Source organism: Capra hircus, chromosome 22 (assembly GCF_001704415.2).
Source record: "Capra hircus breed San Clemente chromosome 22, ASM170441v1, whole genome shotgun sequence".
Taxonomy (NCBI): Eukaryota; Metazoa; Chordata; class Mammalia; order Artiodactyla; family Bovidae; genus Capra; species Capra hircus.
The window spans coordinates 47,964,396-47,987,328 of record NC_030829.1 but is presented as its reverse complement, the minus strand read 5'-3'; the positions used below and the strand labels follow the sequence as shown (position 1 = coordinate 47,987,328).

Here is a 22,933-nt window from a genome sequence, read left to right as displayed (position 1 = left end):
GGACAAGCCTCTCCCACCTGAGCAACAGCACCCTTCCCTGCCAGGCCTTCCTACTCCCAGAGAGAGCTCTTTTACAGAGCAGGACTGGTCATCACTTGCTGCCTGAAACCCTATAAATGACATCTCCCACCTAGGATTCTTGGGACAAAGACAAAAGTCCTCCCTGCCGTCTGTCCCTCCAGTTTCATCAGCCCTGCACACACAGGGGTTTCCTTTCAATCTGGATTCCAGGCACACAGACTGCTTTCAGTTCTGCAAACATAATCCCTCCTTCCCCAGACCCTCAGCTCCTGCTGTTCTCGCTGCCTAAGGGGTGGAGGGCGTGCAGGGTCGGGGGTACCCTGCTGAAGGAAGTGGTGCAGGGGATGCAATAAGACTGGAGGAGGTTGCAGTCAGGTTGGGAAGGGTCTCTAATGCAGTGGGGCTGGCTGGGGTGGGGTCTGGCTGTGGGTGACCAGGAAGTTTGGCTGCCTCCCACTCCAGGGATCCTTCTGTCTGAGCCGGAACACGGCTGGCCCAGGGCCCACCCGGGCCTGGGGGCTTGGAGTGGGCATTGGGAAGGGCAACCCAGGGTGAAACATCCATCCCCAGAAGAGCTCCCCAGGCATTGTCACTGCTCTGGTGAGAAGGTGAGACACAGCTCCAGACTGAATGTAGCAGAGGCCTGGGCTGGCAGAAAGGGCCTGGCCTGAAATGGGACAGCCTGAGGTGGGCAGACCCTACCACTCATTCAGTCCCCAATTGGCTGAGAAGCCATGCAGCTTTAAACCAGTTATCTTGAGGTCAGTATTCACATCTGTGAAATGGGAAGAAGGGTCTGGCCAGATGGAGCATGTAAAGAGGCATCAGCATGGTGATTTCTGGTCCTCCTGAGACACCTAATCTTTGTCCTGCTGCTCCCACTGATGACCAAGTCCAGGGGGTTGGAAGAAAGGCAGGAAGACCTCCCCAGCCCAAATTCTGGCCCTTCTTCCAACACACAGTCAGGGGGTCTGTCGACAGAGGCCAAGACTAGGCAGACTGTTTTCTCCCCAGTCCTGACTAGGTCTGTCCCTGCCTACGGCCTTTGATAGCTCTCCGAGCTTTCAGGATAGCAGCAGAGCTCCATGGTGAGGTGCAGCCGGCACTGGCCTGGGGCTGTTCCCCATCTTGCCAGCATCCCCTTCCACCTCACCCCACAGCACGGGCTTCCCTTCACCTTGCTGAACTCAGTGCAGTGTCCTGGCTCTAGGCCTAGCATCCTTGCCCTCCTTTTCCACGGGGCGAACTTCTTTAAGTTCTTCAAAACTCAATCCCAACCCAGCCCCAACCACGCCACTCCCAGGAAGCCTTCCCCGCTGCTCCTCAGGTTGGGCAAGTTGTGTCCCTCTGGGCTTCTTGTGGCACCCACTTGTTCTCTGGGTGGCAGCTCTGTCAGGTGCCCAAGGTACCTGCAGCACTCTGCCGGGGCTTGGCCCAAGTAGGTGCTGGAAAGCATGCGGTGAACAAAACAACGACGGCGTGGACCTACTTCCAGTGGTTCACAACGCATGGCTGTCAGGTGCTGGCTGGGCCAGAAAGCCACCCAGGACCCCCCTGCAGGGGCACCAGTTCACAGCCCAGCCCAGGGGCCAGTGTTTCGTCCTGGTACGTCAGAGCAAGCCCACAGTGAGTCCGATGGAGCCCCTGATGCTACTCCCTGATCTCGCTGAGCTCATCTCTGAGCCTCTGAAAATGATCCTCACAAAGTGACTCAGTCCGAGGCCCCTGCCGGCCACCAGGCTTGATGGGGAGGCAGCAACGCAGGAAAGTGTCCCTGAGTGTTGCAAAACCTGCTGCTGGAAACCTCTTCCTCCCACCAGCCTCTCCTCTACCCTCCTATAAAGACTCACTCAGAAAACACCCTGTATAACTCAAGAGCTGGGAAAAGAATGTTTTCCATATCTGGTTTGCTCCCTCTTAGCAAGTTAAAATGAACTCATTCTTTGCTTCACCCTGGCGGCCAGAAAGCTAGAAGCAAAGCTTCCCGCTGCTGCAGCTTCCCCTACTGAATCAGTGCCTCTGATTCAACTCTCCTCTTCTTGGCTCTTCTCTCCTTTTCATTCTCATATATATAGAGTTGACTCATTGGAAAAGACTCTGATGCTGGGAGGGACTGGGGGCAGGAGGAGAAGGGGATGACCAAGGATGAGATGGCCAGATGGCATCACGGATTCGATGGACATGAGTTTGAGTGAACTCCGGGAGATGGTGATGGACAGGGAGGCCTGGCGTGCTGCGATTCATGGGGTCGCAAAGAGTCGGACACGACTGAGTGACTGAACTGAACTGAACTGATATACCTTTTATTTGTAAGCCAAATACTTGTGTCATTTTTGAAGAAGTAGGTGAAATAATTATAAATATTTTGAAAGTATGCTTTGCCTGTGCAGGAATTGGGTGGGATGTTTGGGGTGTCTAACCCTAGGCCTGGACAGAAGCCCCTCAATGACCCAGGCTCCTGGGAACAGACCTTGCTTCCCTCCTGGGACTAGGGCCTCATCTCTGTCTCCCTGGTCTTCCCCTGCCAGTGTCTCTGCCAGGCAGTGAGAAGACAGGCCTGTTTCTGAGCACAGGTGTGAAAACCAAATTGTATCCTGCAAATCCTACTGCAAAAGGGCCCCACAGGTGGCTGAGAATGTCGGGAGCTGGCCTGTAATGAACTTCTACCCAGGTCACCCTTTTATTCTTTTCATGGACCCTGTGTCACCATAAAGCAGAATGAATCCTGTTCCCCAGAGTTCTCTGGCTCCATGGCCCCAGCAAGAGCAACATTTTAACAGTTTCAATCACTCTAAATCATAGTTTCCCAGCCTGTAAAGTGAAGGGATAGGACTGAACGCTCTCTGTGGGCCTTACTGGCCATAGGCCTTTGAGTGGCTAACGGTGGATGATTCTAATGGTACATGACGCTACATGTCTAGGACATGACCTTGATGCTTGGGGATTTGGCCAGATGAAACCAGAGATGCCCACTCCCTGGGCTCACACCATCTCTCTTTATTTTATTGAGTGCAAATACCTCTCCCTACAATGTTCCAGGGCCCAGAGTAGCCCTGTGATCACTGGGTGGCAACCATCTGCACATAGGGCGGCGGCAGGGGGTGGTGGGTGTAGCTCCTTCCAGAACTACAGCTCCACAGACCAGCAGGAAATCTCTTTGCCTGGAGGACTCTCTTGGTAATCCAGCTTGAGCTCTCTGGGATGGACAGACAGACAGATGGTCAGCATGTGTCAGGTGTGGTAGGAAGAGAGGGAGACAGCTGGGGATAGGAATGTGAAAGGTGGAGGGTCTCAGGGCCTCTGAGACTTCCTTCCAGCGCAGGTCACCCAAGGGGACCCAGTGATGTGTGGTCCCTAGGGTCCAGGAATTCAGGGAGAGTTTCCCAGTGGTCTCTGGGCTAATGTGTTTCCTGTGGGTCTTAGATGACCATCCTTTGTGGGGTGACTGAAAGCTGGGTCAGACTTGTCTGACCTGACACCTGACTGTCTGGTTCCTGGGGAGGGACAGAGAAGTGGGGGTCCCAGAGCCTAGCTCCCAGCCCCAACCTGTGGCTGGGCTCAGTGGAGTTGTACTGAGTCACCTGGTGGCAGAGTAGTCACGCCCCTGGACCTTCAGTGTTCGCTTGCGGTCATCTGCTGTGTCCAGAGGCCCCCAGAGCACGTCCTGGTAAAACTGGCCTGAGATACAAAGGGTGGGTCAGAGAAGAAAAAAGACAGAGGGAGGCTGGGTTCATAGGCAGAGGTGACTTCTGAGGGTTTCCCAAGCCTGGGCCACGTACCAAGGGTCCCGCTGACGTGGCTGGAGAAGCGGTCAGTGTCCTGCAGGAGAAGCCGGAGCCCCTTTCCGGGGCCATCCCAGAACAGCAGGCCGATGGTCACCCTGTCTGGTCTGCTGAGCAACAGGAGCCCCGCCTTGTCCATGGTCACCTTGAGGCTGTGGGCAAAGCCGTATTCTGAGTAGGATGGGAGGCCTGGAGATGCCCACTGGGGACCTGGGAGGGCCACGGGTGGGGGCTGCCCTTCTGTCCTCAGGATCTCCTAGCGTGGCCTTCCAGGCAAGGGCCCTCAGTCTTGTGGGCTTCAGTTTCCTCAGTCACCTGGGAACCTGGGACCAATGCTAACTCACTGACACCTGGTTATCCTGGCATTGTGTATAACCTAAAATAATGGTTCCTCTCCCTCTGGCTTTCTTAGATTTGATTTCTCACAAATTAGTTTTATATGACTTAGGGGTTCATGGATACATTTCCTCTGTCTCTTTTGTTCTTTTGGCCAGTGCCACTTTCTTCTGATGATTAGTGTTTAATTGTGTGTTTTAAGATCTAGAAGGGCAAGTCCCTCTGGAATGACTTCCTTTTTTACTTAGAATAACCTCTGGAGTTATTACTGTTTTCATTTTCTCAGGAACGTTGCATGTTGAATAAACCCCTGCTGTGACTCTGAGGTTATTTTCAATGGAACCACCCTAAACTTACACTGTCTTGTTAACACCGTTCAATGTAAAAGCTATGGTCTACTTTTCTTTATGTGGACCTTCTGAGGTCATGAAAGTACGTGAATGTTCAAGCACCACGACTGATAGGAATCCTTTATTTCATCTTCTAGTGTGTTTGTCCAAAGCACAGAAATGCTATTGATCTTTCCGCATCTACCAGATAACAGGAGACTTTAAGACCTTTTATGAAACTGGGAGCTTTTAAAGGGGAGCCCCTCAGATTCCCGAGGTCTGTACTCACTTACCAAGTGGGAACCAGTTTCTCTGGAGGGGCTGACAGAGGAAGTGGACAAGGTTCTCTGTTCTCAGCATGGACGGGAAGTCCAGAGGACACTGCTTGAAGAGGGCCTGGGTCCTTGGACTCTCCCTCAAGCTCATGACTCCCAGAGCTGGACACAGCTCTTCCAGGCTCCACAGAGAGGCAGCTCCACAAGAAGTTGCAGTCTACCTCTGCTACCCTCTAGCTGCCTGGTGTTGATGTCAGTGGGACTTGTCTCTCCTTGTCAGATCTCAAGGCTAAGAACGACATTCCTAACCCCCCCTGGTGGACAGTGCCCTCCAGTCTCTCATCATCATGGTTACCTTATCAGGTAGGGAGCACAGTTTCCTGTGTGCCCAGCGGGCACTGCACCATCTATGGGCAAAGTGCTCCCTGACCACATGCTCTCATGAGACCAGCGTCTCAGCCCTCCGGCTGAGGGCTCAGATGATTAGCCCTAGTTAGGGATGAGGGGGTAGAACACCCTGCCTATGGTCACTCAGGGTCAGCAGCAGAGCAGCTCCAAACCACGCTGTCCCCTGTACCAGACAGTGACCTGGGTTAGGTGTGAGCACAGCCAGGTCCCCAGGTCAACCCCTGGCACCCTCCAGAGCTGGAGGGGGACATGAAGGACTCTCACATTGCTGCCCCTCCTGTGGGTGTGGCTCACTGCAGAGCACTCGTGCCCAGCCCAAAAAAGTGGAAAGTGGCCACCGCCTAATGCTCACCCGGGCATCACTGAGTACAGTGTTTCCTTCCACTTGTATGCAGAATTTCTTCGGTTTCGAGTAATAACCACATGCTCAGGGGACGCATGGACCTGCAGCTGGGGGTTCTCGAAGGTCACCTCAATCCACGAGAAGCAGGCCTTTGCTGTCTCATAGTGGCCAGTTACCTCAACCCCTGAGAGGGCCGGGAGCAGAGAGGTCGAAGCTGTGGCTCCAGCTGGGCATTGGCCTGAACAGGAGGTTCCCCCCCAGGCCCTCCCCGGCTACAACCCCCAGAGCTGCTCTTCACCCACTCACCTGCTGGTCCCCTTCCTTGCCTCCCCTCACGCTGTCGGCCTGCTTCCCACCATCTTTCCACTCAGCCCTTGGGTACCCTTGGCTTTGAAGGGGCCCCCGGTCTTCAGTGACGGCCACCTTCAGATGGCCAGATCAGCTCTGCCTTCCGGGGGCTGGAGGGCAGGTCTGGCCAGTGCACCTCCCTCCTCCATACCTTTTCCAGCTCCACCAGCCTCCCTCAGGGCTCTGTGCTTCTGCCTACCCCTTTCTCGGCCTCACGGACCCCCACTTCTCCGCCAAGGCCCCGTCACCCCCATACAACCCCACGCAGCCCTACGTCTTGGCCATCAAACAGCTCCTGTCTCCTCTCCTGGGCTTCTCTCCACTACATTTTGGGCGCTGACTACAGGCTATGCCCAGGTGTCTCCTCACCCTGAAGTATGGCAGTACCTAGGGGCAAGCCCACCTCTGGTCACCTTGGGGTGTAGGTCATTCAGGCCCACATAAGTGGTGCCCAGTGAGAGGTCGTGGGGCAGACATATGAGTACAAGTGTCAGAGCTCGGGCGGCGCCTGCCCGGGATGCCAGCTGCCTGGGAGTCTGTGGGTAGGTGTCCCAGTTTCTGAGGTAGGAAGCTGAGGGGTGCGCTGTGACTAGATTTCTTTGGGTGGATAACTGGGTATGCGCCTCTCACCTTGGTCAGGGTCCGACAGCAGGTTCACTAGCTCCTGAGGGCGCCGGAAGTCCACACAAAGCTGGTCCACACTCTGCCCAGGCAGTGGCAGGATGACAGAAGGAGCCTGGATGGGAGCTGGGACAGCAGGTGTGTTCTGGGGGCAGGTAAAACTGGGTAGGGGCGAGGATGGGGAGGGAGGCTGAGATGGGGTGGCACTTACCGAAGGGTGGGGCTGTCAGGGTTGTTCCTGAAATAAGAAAAAAGTCTTGGTTTAGGCAGCCTTTTCCTGGGGAGGGGCAGGGTTGAGGAATGGAAAAGCCAACGGGTGTTCAGGGTTCCCTCTCCATCAGGAAACCTATGTGACGGGTTCAGAGAGCTCCCTGGGCCCTCCCCTTCCAGGTCTCTCTGCCATAGGGCCAGAATCTACTGCAGCTTGGGGGCACCTTTGATTCTGAAATCCATGTCGTAAGATGCTCCACCAGGACCTGAGGTAGGTGACGGTGCAGGAGCAGGCGTGAGTTCAGGAACAGAAAGGGAGAAGGCAGTCAGGATTCGAAGCAAATGGCAAGCCCTCCAGCCATCACTGCTACCTGCCACCCACCAAGCTCCAACTCCACGAACCCTGCCACAAACACACACCCAGTCTAGAACTACTTTTGCAAAGAGATTTTTTCAACCAGAAGAGCATGCTGTCAGGGAAAAAACTAAGGAGATGGGGTCCAGCCTGGCCCTGCAGCTGTGTCTGAGTCTAGGTCTGGAGATCAGAAAACAGCTCAAGGGACTACTCTTGGCTTTGGGAATGGAGGAAATCTTCCTTTTCTAGAACGTTCCATCCCTAGTGAGCCAGCCTCCAGAGTGTAACGAATTCAATTCAGTAAAAATAAAGGACACGCTATTTAACGTCATGTGCTGTGCTGTGCTGTGCTTAGTCGCTTAGTGGCATCCGACTCTTTGCGACCCTCTGGACTGTAGCCCGCTAGGCTCCTCCTATGGGGATTATCCAGGCAAGAATACTGGAGTGGGTTGCCATGCCCTCCTCAAGGGGATCTTCCCAACTCAGGGATTATACCCAGGTCTCCCACACTGCAGGTGGATTCTTTGCCATCTGGGCCACTAGGGAAACCCAAGAATACTGGAGTGAGTAGTCTATCCCTTCTCCGGGGATCTTCCCGACCCAGGAATCAAACTGTGGTCTCCTGCATTGCAGGCAGATTTTTTACCAGCTGAGCTACCTGGGAAGCCCAATTAATGTCATACCTTCCAGAAAACCTCCCTGGTCTGCTTAGCCCTGGGCTTGGTGATTTATCTCATCTAACACTATGGGCAGGTTCATCTTGAGGAAACTTGGCCCTCAGAGGGTCAGAAAGTGGCTTACGTAACGTCAGCTCTGGTAGCACCAATCTCGAGGTCGTGCGGTAGAATGGAGGAGGAGGAGCAAGAAAACGTCCAGGTACTCCCAATCTTGGAGGGCTGTTTAACAGTTTCAAACCTCCGCCTTTGACAAAGTTCACACAAACTGTTTTCTCAAGCAGAGTCATGGGTCCCCACAGCCTGGGCGCTGGGACTCACCCCAGAAGAGGGACATGGAGGGGGCAGGTGGGTCCCCTCCTCTCCCCTATCACTCAGGGTTGGAACGAAGGGCCCTTCTCGAACTCCTCCCTGCTAGAATATTGGCCCTCCTTCCCCGCTCTGGTAGTGCCCTCAAACTATCTTTTCCTCTCCAGCGTCTTCTTTTAGAAAAGACAAAGAAAGGGTCTGCACTGCTGCCTCCTAATCAAACACAACTGGATTTGAGTCCCAGCCCTGCTACCAGGTGGGTGAGTCTAGTAAGTCACTCCCTCTGTCCACAGCCAGGGCAGAGCCCAGTCTGGAGCCAGGATCAAGGTTCTGTCAGTATCCCCTTCCTCTACCCTCTCCTCTTTTGCTACCTGTTTTCCAGGATGCTCTGTCCATGGACTGACCAAACCCCATGGGCCCTGGAAATCAGAGAAACTTGAGTTTGCTTCTTGAATGCATGTTTCTGGGACCCCCAGTGTCTCTGTGTCTCTAATGCCCAGGATGGGGCCTGAGTGACAGCCAGTATCTGAATGAACAGGTAACTAAGCGCACCAGCATGCTTGGGCAGACGACACCCCTCCTGAGCAGGGCTGGGTGGGAGAGGCGCTAGCTAGTCACCATATGGTCGCCGAACCATAGGCCCTGTGTCAACCAAGAGTTACCAAGGCCAGCCTTAGAGGGCATTAGGCTCTTACCTAGGGGAACTCTCCTGTCTCTGCTTTCTGAATAAGACAAAAACAGGGAGAAAGAGAGACACACTGTCAGGGTGGTTTGGATACATCTGAAGTATTTCTATTTAACCTTGTTTCCCAGCCCCAGCGCTACACAGGGTACAGTGAACATGCGGCGGCGGGGGGGTGGGGTGCGGGAGGAGGTCAGGAGGCCTAGCCTCAGTTTCCTCATCAATGAAACAGGGATGAGTTTTCTGGGAGTCTGTGGGTGGCAGGGGTGGAGTCTTGGTTGTGATGTTGGGGAGGGGCTGGGGAGAATGCTGGGTCAGAACTCTGCTGCCACACCCACCATCCTCCACAGGCTTCTCAGCAACCTGAGACTGTTCTTGACCTTCAGGTTTGGTGATCACCATGGACGTGAGGGGGGTGACAAAGCTGTAGCTGAGTGACAAGCTCAGTGCACGGGCCTCAAGAGCCTGCTTCTCAGCATCTAACGCAGAGACCCTGCAGGTAGAGAAGGCCAGTGGCTCGGCAAGCCCCCAGGTGCTCAGAGTCTCCCTCCCTCCCAGACCCTTCCGGGGTTACCACCACCTCAAGTCTCCCTGCCCAGGAGATGCCTGTGCCAGCTGTGCCAGCCCTGCCAGTGAAGAGCCTGGGGAGGTGCTGAGGCCGTGGGTGGCCACCCGGGGGGCCCCTGGAGGATGCGTTCACCCACATTTGCTCAAGCAGTTGCTGGATGGTCAGGTATGCCCAGAGTCTCTCCATGAAGCTGTGGAAGATGTACTTGGGGCCCCGGAACATCTCCTCCTGCTCGGCCACATGGGACTCCATCACAAAGGTGATGTTCTCCCCGTGCTGGAAAGAAGGGCCCAGTGAGGGCAGAAGCAGTGAGGGCGTGATGCCAGCACCTGGCCTGGTGCTGCCCAGCCCGCCACGAGAAACCTGGTTGAGGTGGCGTTGGTTGCAAGTAGAGCAGAGGGTACGGAGGATGCTTAGGGGTGTGAGAGGCTCAGTCATAGAGCCTCCAAGGATGATAAGGAGGTGGAGAAAACATGGAGAAGACTATCCCAGGTGTAAAACAATGGGCACAGAACCAGGAGCTGCCTGAATTTTTTTGCCCTCTCCACACATACAGCTATTCTTTTCTGTTTTTGGCTGTGCCATGTGGCATGTGAGATCTTAGTTCCTCAATCAGGGATTGAATCCAGGCCCTTGGTAGTGACAGCATGGAGTCCTAACCACTAGACTGCCATGGAAGTCCCTCGGATGAATTTTAAATAGACTAACACTCTTGCCCCAAGCAACAAGACCTGTGAAACCTTAGGTCTGGTGTTTGAGCTATTTTTTCACAACACATTAACTACATAACTACTAAAAGAAAGACATGTTTGTTTGTGAACTACACCAAGTCACCTTGGGTTCTGCACTTTAAGAACTCCTGGATACCAGGACAGTATGAGCAGCTGACACATAGAGAGTGTTTACACAGGGCAAAACCTTAATCCCCAATGCAGCCTTATAAGGTGGGTGAGGTTGACTTATTTTCATGGGTACAAACCAGGAAACTGAGGCACAGGGAGGTTTAGTGCCATGCTCCAGGTCTCACCTCTGGGAGGTGCCAGAGCTGGGTGTGAAGCTGGGCAGGCTTGCCATAGGATGTGCTCTGCCTATCCTGACACTTGGCTGCTTCTGAGATGAGGCCCTGGGCACCCCCATGCCCATTTGCCTTGCCCACCTGCTCTTCTCCCCACACATGCTGCCTACCTGCCACAAAATCATGAAATATTCCTCTGTCCTTCCACCATCTGACCTCTGCCACCTCCCACTTACCCCTCAGTCTCCGGTGAGCCTCCCTCAGAAGCCCTCCCTGATCCCCAGGCCAAGCTGGGGCTTCCAGCTCTGCTTCCCTGACTTCCCGAGTTTATCCAGCCCGCAGCTCCTTGCTTGTGTGACGATTTACCCAGGCTATCTCTCTCATGAGGGCAGTACCCCCAGCGCCTGGAGAGGGGCTGTGATTCCCTTTGTGGAATGAGAGGCAGGGAAGGCTGTGCAGGGACAGGATACCACCTGCTGAGCTGGGCTCTTGACGTGGCAGTAGCGGGACCCTCGGCAAACTGGCTGCTCTGCCTGGAGGTCAGACTGCTAATCTGTGAAATGGGAGTAGCCTTCCCTGCCTGACTGCTTGGGTGAGGTCAGGAGGGGATACCAAGCAGCTGGTGCCCTTGGGAACAACAGCAGCAGCTGTACTGGCTGACCGTTATGTGCCTACCACATGCCAGCGCTGCGCAGGCGCCCTCAGAAAATTACATCATCTAGTTAATCTCCACCGGGAACCAACACAGTGGGGCTGCATCACCCACAGGTGGCAGAGGGCACTCTGTAACTTGCTCAAGGTCAATGGGCTGGAGCCGGCAGGGCTGGGGTTTGAGGCCAGCCCCTCTGACTGCCTGTCCCAGCTGCTCTTCCCCTCCAGAATGGCCAGTCACACTTACCAGCTGCCCCCGGACTTGGGCTGAGAGCACGTCAGGGCTGTGGTCCCGGAGCTTCCCAGCCACTACCAACTCGGAGCCCTTGAAGAACACCCGGAAGGCGTCCTGCGTGACCGACTCCACAGCATTGCTCGGGTACTCAAAGGCCACTGACATCATCAGTGGGTTGGCCACCTCCTGGTAAAAGTCCTGCAGGGCAGGGGGGGTTTCATGAGGGCCGGGCTAGGGTCTGCCCACCTGGCTGTGCCATCCCTTGCTCACACAGCCCAGTCAGGGTGTGTGGGCACCTGCAGCTGCAGGGCGGAGTCTGAGTCCTCATAGATGCGCCGGGCCAGGCCGCCGTTTTCTAGTGCCATCTTCTCCAGGAAGGCGTAGCTGACATCGAAGCCGAAGCCCAGGCAGAAGAGACTATGCTGGCCATTTACAGCTTTTCGCACGTTCTCCTGGATTTTCAAAGGGTCGGTCTCCCCTGGACCCAGTGGTTTCGGAAAGGGGTGAGAAAACGGTGATTGGCTCAATGGATATTTCTGGAATCTCAGAGCCAAAGAGGCCTAAAAGACCCTTCTCCCTGCCCCAGGTTCCACAGCATGCCAGGCTGAAACCCAGCTTCTCCCGGGCAGTGCGCCAGGGGGGTGCTGGCAGTGCCTCACCTGCAGTGGGGTCGCCATCAGTGAGGAGGATGATGAGGGTGATGCTCCCTGCAGGCAACAGCTCCTCCCGGTTGGCTTTCTCCAGCAGCTGCACGGCCATCAGCATCGCATCATTTATATTGGTCCCTGTGGGGCACACACCCTCAGAGGGGCTCCCAGCAGGGTGCCCCAGAAGTGTCTACCATGCAGGGCTACACAAGCACTCACCTCCCTGGGCCCGGATGCCAGTGGCGTAGCTCTTGGCCTCATTCACGTTCTCAGTCGAGGCTGGCACTAGCAAAGGTTTCCACTTGGTTGCTTCCGCACTGAAGCTGATGAGGTTGAACTGGTCATGGGGACTGAGGTCATCCAGGATCTTGATGAGGGCTTCCTGGGTCTGGGTCAGGGCAAGGGGACACATGGTGGGTGTCTCAGTGGGGCCTCCCTGGTGGCTCCTATGCCCTTAGACTGCACCTTAAGGCTCACAGCTGGAGTGAGGACGTGGGGAATGTTCTAGCAGCAAGACCAACCTCAATCCACGGGAGCATCCTACTTAGAAGAGGGAGGGCAGGTCTGGTTTGCCTGCTGGACCAAAGCTGATGGTGTTAGATGTCTGCGAGCTTTCAGAACCCCTACCTGGCCCACGGGACCTACCTGCTTTATTTTCCTGCCCATCATGGAGCCGCTCTTGTCGATGACAAAGATCACATTCTTGGGCATCGTGGACAGGCTATCAGGGGCAAAGTAGTGCACAAAGTAGCCATTCTCAATCTGTGACCAGAGTGAGACACACCCAGGTGTAAGAGCTGCAGCTCTGTCCCCAACCAGCCTCCTCGCCCCCAAGCCTGGGGTTCTGCTGCACTCTTTATCCCAGTTCCTTCCGGCCCTATTCCACCATGAACCTCCCCAGATTCCTGCCATACTGCTTGGCTTGATCCAGCACCTCCCTTACAAAGGCTTCCCTGCTTAGACCTGGCCCACCAGAACTCTACCCTTACTTTACCTATTTAATTATTTGAGGCAGCTTATACTAAAAGGTTCAGACATAGTATACCTGAGATCCATCAAAGAGGTGAAGACTCCAAAAACAAGGCCCATCAGAAAGGTAAAAGGGAAGCACAATGTGGCCAGAAACTTATGTGAAAGAAGCTACTGCGATTGAGCATAAAGTGAACTGTGAACCTCTTGGCAGCCAGGGCAACGAGGGAAACCCCACCCAATAGCTCTTCAGCAGAGATGAACTTTTCTCCCCCTCTGGAAGGGAACAGTTTCAGCAACAACACAACTAAACTGCCTGTGTTCTATCCATGCAATACCTGGTGCACTGATAACCAGGGGTGGTTATTCTGTCTTTTCTTCAAGAACACCCAGGCTCAGGTCCTTGAGGGTGAATGGACTTTTTGGTGGCTCAGCTCTTGCCTGGAGCCCACATACCTGAATGGAACCCCCGGAGACAGGCCGGTCCACATCGTAGCGGACAATGAAGTTGCCATCTAGGACTGTGTCCTGCTTCTCCGGAGACTTTTGCTGCTGTGACAGTGTTGGCTTGAATCGGACGTGAGCCTGGAAAAATGACCTGGCTGAAGTTGGAAGGAGCATCACGGTGGTATTAATAACACCCCTCATCCCTATCTGAAGAGACAATTCCAGGAGGCAGTCTTAGGTCAAGTTCCAGGAGACTTTCTCTCAGGCTGAGCTGTCGGCCAGATGACCTCCATATAGGGGAGGGGGTGTGAGTGAATCTCCTGCTCACATTTTTGTACAAGCAGAGGCTGGGCCCAGGATGTGTGTGGTCCAGCCAGCCCCTCCTCCCTACCTGGTCTGGGGACCCTCACATCAGTCTTCTCTCCTGAGCTCAGGGTTCAAACCAGCACCCACCATCCGTCCCTGGGCCTTGCCCTCCCTGTCTGCCAAATGACAGCATGGACATAGGAACCTCACAAGTCCCTCCAGCTCAGAGATTCTGATCAGCAGTTCCGCTCTCTGGAAGTCCAGCCTCAAGATAGGCCCCTGGGAACCCTCACCCGCAGACCCTAGCAGGCCCACCTTGGTCTTGTTCTGTGAGGTGGTGAGGGCCTCTGCCAGTTCATTGGTCATGAAGGTGCTCTCTGTCTCCAGAAAGCTGATGCCCTCAGGCTCGAAGATGTGAATGTCCATCTAGAAGCAAGAAGCGGGTTACTGGGTCTGCTGGGAGCCAGGGCTGGCCCTCACAGGAGGCAGAGGGGGAAGCTGGGTCCGCCCTTAGCAGAGTGAGGTCATCAAGGAGGCCTTCTAGAAGAAAGCGGTGCCATGTACCTGCAGGTGTTTGACCAGCTGCTGGGGCCGGACTTTCAGCAGCAGCTCATACACTCCTAGGTGACGGGCCAGCAACTCCTCATACACCAGCTCGAAGGTGACCTTGGCAGCGGGAGCCACGCTGACGGACACCTGGAACTGCTCGGTCTTTCTCCCAGTGGCCCTGGGGAAGAGGGCGTCGGATGTGCCCCTCAGACTTGGGGTGGGGGTGGGTATGGCCCCTGGAGGGGGAGCAATGCTCAACAGCTGAAGTTGGGGGCAGCCTTGACTCCACCCCCAGAGGGATCCTCCCACCCCCTTGGACTCACGTGACAAGGCCAGCACTCTCGCCCCTGGCCATGGCCGCGCTGTACTGCTCCTGGGCTGCAGCCTTCTCCTTGATGTTACCTGGGTAGGTCACACCATCGATGACCCTGGGGCAGGAGGGAGTGAGTTGTGAGAGCCTGGCAGGTGAGGCCCACTGCAATCCCACCTTCTCTGGGACTTACCGTGCCTTCCGACAGAGTGACTCCTATCTTAACCCAAGACCACGCGTCTCTTACACACCTACTGCGGACACAGCTCTGCGTGGGGCCCCGGGGTGGTCAGGGGCTCTGCAGACCTCCATCTACCCTGAGCTACGCACTGTGTTGGATGATATGCCTTTTCCTGAACAACTGGGATGAAGGAGGAGGCAGGGCTGAGCAAGCACCTGGCCTCTCTCCTCCGTTCCTGTCTGGCTCCACATTCCAGTTGCCCCTTCCGCCCTATAGACTGTCTCCAGAGGAACCAGTCAGCCACCAGCGAGAGCTCTGAGCCTCATTTCACTCAGCCTTGTGTCCAGCTGGGTGGGGCAAGCTGAGGAGGGAGATGCTGGCTCCCAGGCCAGCGGAGACACAGGGCTGAAGGCTCTGACCCCTCTCTCCACGGCTGCCTCTCTTTTTGCCAACAAAGGGCAGGCCACACTGCAGAGAGGCTGGTTCCTGGGGAAGGTTTTGGATGACTGGGGGATGGGGCTCCTTGGTGGGTAGAAACAATCCTAGTGGCCATTTGAGGGACTGAGAGAGAAATGGCAGGCAAACATAAGTCTGCTCCATCCGGGGGTGGTGTGAAAGTGTAAGAGTCTCCAGGCGGGAGGGGACAGCCAGGATATTGGGGCCAGTGTCCCTCCTCCCCACCTTCCTGGTCACAATTTAACCCTGGGCTACAGTGGGGCTGGTGCTGGGCTGCAGGGCTCCTCCTTCCAGATGCCCAACTGGGGCTCCTAGCCATGTCGGGGAGCAAGGCACACTGCCCTGCCCCCTGCTTCCCTATCTCATGCAGCCACAGGAGCTGGGCCCAGAGAGGGGTGCATGTTCTGGGCCTTCGGAAGATGAAATGGGCCTGGAACCTTGCAGCTTGCCAGCCACAGCACCCACATGGGAAGTGGGGTGCAGCCTGTGAAGCTTACACTGCAGGCTGGGCCGCACAGGCCTGGCTCCTGGTTAGAGAAAGAAGGGCTGACGGAGTGGGGTGGGCAGAGAGCTAAGGAACCAACCACAAGGATCCTGCCCCCATCGCAGGTGTTCAGAGGTCCCAGGGTACACTGGGGACTCTGCCTGAGATGCTAGGCCTCTGCCCCACCCATCACCCTCCCTGAGTTTCTAGGATCAGCCCCTCTCTGGCCTGTTCTCAATCACTGCCTCTCCTGCAGGGCCAGAGACAGAGAGTTCTCTGGCATTCAGCAAACATTGCAAAACTCAGTTGGGAAGGGTGGGGGAGGAAAGCAGAGGACAAAGTGACGATCATCACCAGCTTACAGAGTCACCAGCTTACGGAAACCCCAGCGGCCTCCCAACACAGCTTCTGGCTTAGAGAAGAACCATCCTTTGCAGTATCCCACTATGGGGCAGGTGGACCAGCCTGGGTCAGAACTTCTGTGACAAGGAGGTGATCGCCCTCCCTGAGGCATTGCTTCATTGTAGGGGCTTAAGAAGTTAAAAAGTTTTCTGTGTTCTGGGTTGGAATCTGCCTTTTGGTGATTCCCTTCTGCCTGGGCTTGGCCTCAGGATGCCCCAAGTCTGTACTTCTCAAAGGCAAAGACATAAAGAGGCTGTGGTTCTCCATCTGGCACCTGGGCAGAACTCAGGGAAAACAGATGGATGAATAGATGGAGAGACAGAAGGTGGGAGGGACCAACAGAGGGAGGGAGGAAGGGAGAGGGATAGACGGAGGGAAAGAGGTAGGAATGGGTAGAGGGGTGGAATGAGGGAGGCAGAATGGGAAGGAGGAAGGGATGAAAGGATGGAGGCAGGGAAGGGTCTCTGAGAATGCATGAAGTTCCTAGAAGCCTCTGACCTCTGTATTGCCTACAGGTGAACTGCACACACCTCAGGCTTATATCCTGGCACATCTCACATTAGGAAGAGAACACAGGGGCCATGGTGTCAGACTGCGGGTTGGGGAGGGGAGACCAGGAAGAGTGTAGGAGGGCACCTACATGGAGAAGTTGGTGATGAAGGCTTTCTTGGGCAGCTCCATCTGGAAGGTGGCCTCCCGCACGGCATCAGCCTTGTTGACCACCCGGCTGGTGATGACTGTGTGGGCGAATCGGGAGGAGACCTTAGAGTCCACAGTGAGGCTGTAGATGTCAATGTCATTCTGGACCTGTGAAGGAGGAAAGGGTGGGACTGTTTAATGCTCTTCAAGAGTGGGTCTTGACCTTGGTCCCACACCAAGCCCTGGCCCCCAACCCCAACCGAGCCACAGACCAAGAAGAATCGCATGAAGCATTGTGAACTTTGATCTCAAATCAGAGGCTGCTGTGTGTTTCATTCCCCACCCAACAGTGCAGAGATCCTACTGGGCAGGGACTGTCCTGTCTTGTCAAGTGGGGGCCACAGCGCTCCTTGGAGAAAAAGCAGGCAAGAGGTGGAGCCTGAGCCCCACTGTGTCTGGGAGGGACTTATCCTTGAGGCAGAGATGAGCGGCAGCAGCTTCCATGCCATCTTAGTCCTGCCCAGTGAAAGGGCAGTGCACAAGTCCAGTGACTGGGAAAACGGTGCCCACCAGCCTCCCCCCAGGGGCCTGCGGGAGCTGGGAGACTTGGAGGTAGGGAAGGTCCACCTCTAAGCCTGAGCATCTTCTGCTTTGTCCTTTTCTCCACAGCCGTGGGGCTTCCCTTGTTGCTCCATCCGTCCCCGGGGGCACTCCCCCAAGCATGTGTATTTTGCCCCAGGTGTGCAGTCTCCAAGGAAGGGTATGTGTACACAGGCAGAGCCGACACGGCTCTCGCCTGCTTGCACGTGGCATACTTGTGTTCAGCACAGAGGTGCACGGCAGGCTGAGTGCCTCGTTTACACGTGAGTGTCTGTCTGTCTGGTGCCAGACACTGTACTCAGCACTTTGTAATACTAAAGGTTTCCTCTTCACCACAAACCTCTGAATAGTCCTATTACTGTGACCTTGTTCTGCTACTGTTCTACAGAGGAGGAAAAAGAGACACACAAAGCATCAATAACTTCCGCGAGGTCCGGCTGACAGGAGGGAGGGGTAAGCAGGGCTCCTGAGGTCCATTTTTACCCACCCTACCTACTGCCGCCCTCCAGGGCAACCTGCTAGGCTGTAGTTCCTCCCTGGGAACTGGGAAATAACAGGATCACCCCTCCCAGTAAATGGGGGAATTCTCCAAAGACCCCTTAGGACAGCACCCCTTCTCTGCACACACACTGACCCACGCTCACACAGACCAAGGCTCTCCTCGCCTTCACTCACTTGCCCCATTCACACTAGGGTGCACACACACAGGCCTCACGGATGTCACCTTTTGGGCCTTGCTGGTGTGGAGGACGGCCAGCGAGAGCAGGACCAGCACGACGCTGTGGGTGCGGCCAGGGGCTGGGGTCTCCATTCTGGCTGTGGCCGGTCGCTTCTGAACTGTGAGACGAAGTGCGGAATTAGTAACTTGCTCGCTGCCCCGCCCCTGCGGGGGCAGGTTCTGGGAAACTGGGATGTGCAAAGCCAAATACCACAGGGGCCTCAAGATAAGCAGGCAAGCTACAAATGTCCTGTGGACATTGGCTGGGGATGGGAACCCAGGAGCAGGCTTGGGTGGGAGTTGAGTACGGGCACCCCTTCTGAAAGGTCCAGAATCTAAGCAAGCCACCACCACCCCTCACACCGGTTATCCCACCAAAAAGCTCCCCAGGGGTGGGGGGCACAGCAGTGAACTGGCTGGCTCTCCGTAAGCCCAGCCTTAGAGGAGAGGCATTGCTGGGAAGAGGAGGGCAGAAGTATGGTTTCTGGGAGGCAGGGGGCCTTGAAAAAAGGTCAGTGTGACTGGTCACTGGGACCCAAGGGCACTAAGCAGCCCTCGGGGCACCTGATTGGAGCAAGATCTGCTGGGGCTAAGGCAGGGTGGATACATCTTACTTATGGGAGGAGAGGGGCTAGGCCAAGGGTCCCCCCTTCTCTCTGCTAGGGAGGGTACCCAGGATGCTGTTCGGGCCCCATTATTCTAGCCAGGAATCTTGGTGCAGTTCCAGCAAGGCGTCCAAAACAAGATCTGCATTTGGCAATACAAACCGAGAGTCACAAAGATGCCCCATGTTGTGGCCCAGAGATCAGGCTGTGGGGAGTTTCCTGAGAGGGAAGCACGGAGTTCCTGAAGGGGGCAATTCAGGGTGGTGGCATGTACACTCAAGTCGCCTATGTGGAGGTCAGTTGTGCCAAGGGAGCCCGTGAATCACTCCTGCAGTGAGGAAGGGCAGAACGCCGATCTGTCAGCAAGCCACCACCAGGGCAGTGCTGTTGTCATGGGCCCAGGCCACAGGAGGATGGCTGGAGGGTCTGTGGTAGGATTAAGGATGGCTTTTTTCAATTTTTCTGTAATAAAGTTGAAAGACTGTTTTCATAACAGCAATAAAGCAAATATTAGGGGATGGGGACACAGCTGGTGCTTGTCTCCCTGTGGATCTGGGAGAGCTCAGTTCCTGAGTCTTGGGCCACATATGGGCTAAAGATGCTTCAGAAAAGTGGCCAGGTGCCAAACCCTGGGTCGGAAGGAGGACTCAGTGACATTCTTCTGGGGATAGGGGATGAGGGAGGGTGCCATCTTCAGGTCCCACTTGGGATAGTCACAGGGCAGGAAGGGGGCTCCTCCATTAGCCCTGCCTCTGTCAACACCAGCAGCACCTGCCCCGAGGGAAGGGAGCTGGGTCTGTGGCTACAAGTAAACACTCCCTTTCTTTACATGACTTCAGCTGAACCTCTGTGCACATCTGCACCGCCCGCCCCTTGGCTCTGGAAGTGATCGGAATGACATGGGAGAACACAGCCCTTCAGCAATCTGCAGGAAGGGCCTCCCCAGAGGGCCCAGTGGGCAGGCCCAGGCCTGGCCCCCACAGAAGGTCTGCTCCCTTGGGCCCAGCCTGAAAAAGCTATATAAGGAGGCAGGGCTGGCTGGGAACATGAGAAAGGCTTTGTGCAGCCCGCTCCACCTGCTTAGGGGACGGGCGAGACTTCCTTGCAGACATCGGCCCCAAGCCAGGCACTGTAAGCCCAGGTCCTGCTGGTCTAGCCTGGACTGTCTGGGGTCTTGCTGTCACAGCTGGACAGGCCTCTCTAGTGCCCTGAATCCGACAGCTCCAGGTGCTGAGGGACATTTGAGGCCTGAAGCGGGAAGAATCACACAAAACCTGAAACCCTGGTGTTCCGTGACTCAGGCAGATCTGTGGGAGTGGCGAGGGGGAGGCTCACTCAGTTGGGGTGAGGGGACAGTGGCTCAGGGAGTGGACAGCCACTGGCCGGAGAGGAGCCTTCACCTGCTTGTGTCTGAGGGGATGCGAGATGGCAGTGGGCAATGTGAACAAGGGGGAGGGAGATTTGAGGACCCCGAGTTCCATCGAACCTTGGGGTCCCTGGAGGCATCGCGATGGCTTCTGTGAAGGGTGGGGACAGGGTGAGCCCCAGGCCCCCACCTGCTTCACTCTGAGCACTGTGACTGTGGCCTGCTCTACACAGTAGGGCCCCTTGTCACATACAAGGGGAAACTGTGACTCAGAAGAGGAGGGGAGATGGTTTGAAGTCACACAGGTCAGCACCAGGTCTCCACACCCAAGGTTCTCTGTGGCATGTGGCGGTGGGCATAACAGCACCTGCATTATCCTCTGGGACTTGCCCAGAGCCAAGACGGGTGGAAAACGTGCCCCACACCCACCCTGCCCTCCCTTCCCCTCCCTGGCATTTAGTGGCCATAGCCAGTGACCAACCAACACCTTTCAAATGCTGGGGCCACTTGGGCATTCTCTTTATTGGTGTTTCTCAGGTGTGAGTGCAGAGTCCCTGGGCTGAGGGGCCAGGGCTGTGGGGCAGGGGTGGCATTCCCCAAGGTGGCAGGTGAGAAGGTGTGTTCTGGCATAAAAAAAGAGTTCTTGGGAAAAAAAAAAAGAGTTCTTGGGAAAAAAAAAAAACAGTTCTTGGGAAAGGTTCCTGTGTCGCAGTGGTGCCTGTGGTAAGGGGTGGGGTGGCATGCACTTCTCAGCCAAAGACACTCTTGGCGGGTCCAGCTTTGGGCTTTTCAAACACCGTCTCAGCGCCAGTCCGGGCGCGGCTGAACACCGACGGGGCGGTAGAACCAGCTTGCTCTGCGGGAAGGATGGGGAGGAGGTGGGTCAGGGGCAGGCCTGGCTTCCTAGAGGAGAGGCCCCCTCTGTGGTAAGCACCACCCCAAGCCCACAAGCTCTGAACTCTTAGAACAAGGACCCATGGGACCCTCCTGCGCCCAACCCATCCTCCTTCCCACAGACACACATCTGCGCCCAGGCCCCCATCATCCTGAGAACACTCACCACATTCCCGCATGACCTGGTAGGTCTTGGACTTGATTTCCTGGTTCCTGGTCAGGTTCCCTCGGGCCCCCTTCAGGTCCTCCTCCTTCACAGGGGGCCGCTTCTTCTTGATGGGGGCTTCCTGAGCGCCAGCCTCGGGGAGCCCAAGCCTCATCTTACAACCTGAGGCCTTGAGGCTGAGGGCCCTTTCCCATGATCATGCCTTGGCCCAGACCCCTCTTCCCTGCTCACTTAACTTCAGCTAATGCAAGGCATCACTTCTCTTTCAGGAAGCTTTCCTGACTGCATGTCATACCCTCTACCCCAGGTCTCCATCCTCTCCCCACAGACCAGGAGCTCTGGGGCCACAGCTGTCACAGCCTCATACCATCTGTCTGCCTGACCTCTCTGAGCCCTGGCCTTCCAGGGGAGGCAGAGCCTTCTGTGTTTATGCCCTGAGATCAGCTCAAGACGCAGCTGCCAGAGTTGACAGTGTCCACCTCCCCCACCCCACCCCTGCCCCCTGGCACCAGCAGGCCTTGAGCTGGGCCCTCCTACCTGGGACATGGTGGGTGCTGTGGGGAGCTGCTCCCTGGCAGGCAAAGGCTGTGGAAGAGATTTAAGCAGCGCCCAGCCCTCTGGGGCTTATATAGTCCGCTTGCCTGTCCCGGGAAGTCACTCCCCCTCCTCTGACAGCTCCCTGATGATTCAGATCCACGCAGCCGCTGGCTTCAGAGTTTATTCTTGGAGATGATAGGGGCTTCTGAGCACTTCTGCCTGGGGGGCTGCAGTCCTGGTGACAGTAGACAGCTGGGGAGACCCCGTACCCTCGGGGACAGCTGCTCTCTTGTGGGAGGGAGGCGCTGGGCCTGGCAGCAACTTGTGTTTACGAATGCAGGTCCTGTAACGTGCATGTGGCTGTCCGAGCTGTCTATCTGCGATAGTCCATCCCAGCATGGGGGTGTCCCCGAGGAAAGGGAGGGCCCTGGGCCAGCGTGGACAACTCTGAGCTTGTTTTTCTCTCTCCTCTACCCTCTCCCTGGATTCCACAGGAAAGAGACTTTCCAGCTCCACATGGGGAGGAGGCTTCCTGCGTCTGCCACTGGGGAGCATGTGCTCACGGCCAGCTTGCTGAGCCATCACAGTGCACTCAGAGCATGGGGCCTGCACCTGGCTCCCAGGTGGAGAAACTGCGGCCAAGGGAAGCCTGGGAGCTGCCCTGTCAACAGTTTTACTGATGCTCCCATTCTCTGTCCAGCTCCCAGTGCGAGTTTATTAGCAGAGGGATAAAAGAAGGGGCAAAGTGCCCAGGAAGGGCTGGGAGGAAACCATGAGGGGAGCTGAAGGAAACAGCACAGAGCCTCTGACTGAGATGAGGTCACTGAAGGGCAACTGGCCCAAAAACATTTAGGTTATGAGAGGGTGGGCAACAGTGAAGCTCACTCCAGTCATAGACAGATGGACAGGGACCCTGAAGGTCACTTAACTCTCCTCTGCTAGTTTCAAACACCCCGTCCTTGAAGGGGAGACCCCCAGGGCACATGGCAGGGCTCTAGGCCTGGGGTCAGGGTAGGAGTGGATGTAGATGTAGATGCGCACTCAGAGTCTGTCCTGTTGGGTCGAACATACCCAGGCTCCTTGTCAGTTTGTGATGGAGCACATTTTTATCCTTGAAGGCTCCAAGCAGACGGAACCAACCAGGCACTGACGTTTGGCTACCTGGAACGCCACTCCATTGCTGTCAGATCTCATCCCACCCTAATTCCCCCTGCCTGGTCTTGGCTCTGGGAGGCCAACGTGAGCCCTGCCAGGTTCCATCTGAGACGAGTGCTGACATGAGGAATGCCTTCAGACAGCTGCCAGTACGAATCCAGGACTCCAAACAGGGGCCAAGAGGCAATGAGGACAGGCCTGGCCTGTGCTGCCGGCTCCTGGTTCTTCAGCTCTGCCTCCACAGCCAGTGCTGCCCAGGGAGGCACCTGCCTTCCAGCCCTGCAGCCTGAGGAACAAGGATGTGGGATGTTCACCCCTTACACCCCATCTCTAAGGTACC

At 56.0% G+C, this 22,933-nt stretch overlaps 2 protein-coding genes across 5 annotated transcripts; both read right to left on the bottom strand.

The window, feature by feature from the left end:
- Nucleotides 2,999–18,006, bottom strand: ITIH4 (inter-alpha-trypsin inhibitor heavy chain family member 4). 4 transcript variants are annotated; one of them, XM_005695856.3, is made up of 23 exons: nucleotides 17,877–18,004; nucleotides 16,554–16,720; nucleotides 14,404–14,508; nucleotides 14,096–14,258; nucleotides 13,847–13,957; nucleotides 13,235–13,363; nucleotides 12,455–12,571; nucleotides 12,029–12,197; nucleotides 11,822–11,947; nucleotides 11,459–11,640; nucleotides 11,175–11,360; nucleotides 9,398–9,537; nucleotides 9,032–9,186; nucleotides 8,707–8,733; nucleotides 8,383–8,430; nucleotides 7,830–7,949; nucleotides 6,898–6,939; nucleotides 6,675–6,701; nucleotides 6,473–6,589; nucleotides 5,504–5,678; nucleotides 3,801–3,955; nucleotides 3,603–3,699; nucleotides 2,999–3,217 (listed from the first exon to the last, which is right to left on the bottom strand). In XM_005695856.3, the coding sequence occupies exons 1-23, from the start codon at nucleotides 17,961–17,963 to the stop codon at nucleotides 3,148–3,150; spliced, it is 2,715 nt and encodes a 904-aa protein (XP_005695913.2). In that variant the 5' UTR covers nucleotides 17,964–18,004; the 3' UTR covers nucleotides 2,999–3,147. The 4 variants fall into 4 exon arrangements, 3 of the variants coding, with proteins under 3 accessions (XP_005695913.2, XP_013829034.2, XP_013829033.2); XR_001297127.2 differs by lacking the exon at nucleotides 5,504–5,678 and having other exon boundaries at nucleotides 17,877–18,006; XM_013973580.2 differs by lacking the exon at nucleotides 8,383–8,430.
- On the bottom strand, nucleotides 20,330–22,247 carry MUSTN1 (musculoskeletal, embryonic nuclear protein 1). Its single transcript, XM_018067100.1, has 3 exons — nucleotides 21,439–22,247; nucleotides 20,902–21,034; nucleotides 20,330–20,697 (listed from the first exon to the last, which is right to left on the bottom strand). Exons 1-3 carry the CDS (start codon nucleotides 21,445–21,447, stop codon nucleotides 20,591–20,593), a joined length of 249 nt encoding a protein of 82 aa, XP_017922589.1. The 5' UTR covers nucleotides 21,448–22,247; the 3' UTR covers nucleotides 20,330–20,590.

Coding starts and splice junctions, on each gene's coding strand:
- ITIH4 (XM_005695856.3), bottom strand. CDS start 17,963: ATGGAGACCCCAGCCCCTGGCCGCACCCACAGCGTCGTGCTGGTCCTG. Junction 9,538..11,174: donor CCCAAGTCCGGGGGCAGCTG/GTAAGTGTGACT, acceptor CCTTCTTTCCAG/CACGGGGAGAACATCACCTT. Junction 3,956..5,503: donor CTGTACTCAGTGATGCCCGG/GTGAGCATTAGG, acceptor CTTTGCCCACAG/CCTCAAGGTGACCATGGACA.
- MUSTN1 (XM_018067100.1), bottom strand. Junction 20,698..20,901: donor CCAGGTCATGCGGGAATGTG/GTGAGTGTTCTC, acceptor TCCTTCCCGCAG/AGCAAGCTGGTTCTACCGCC.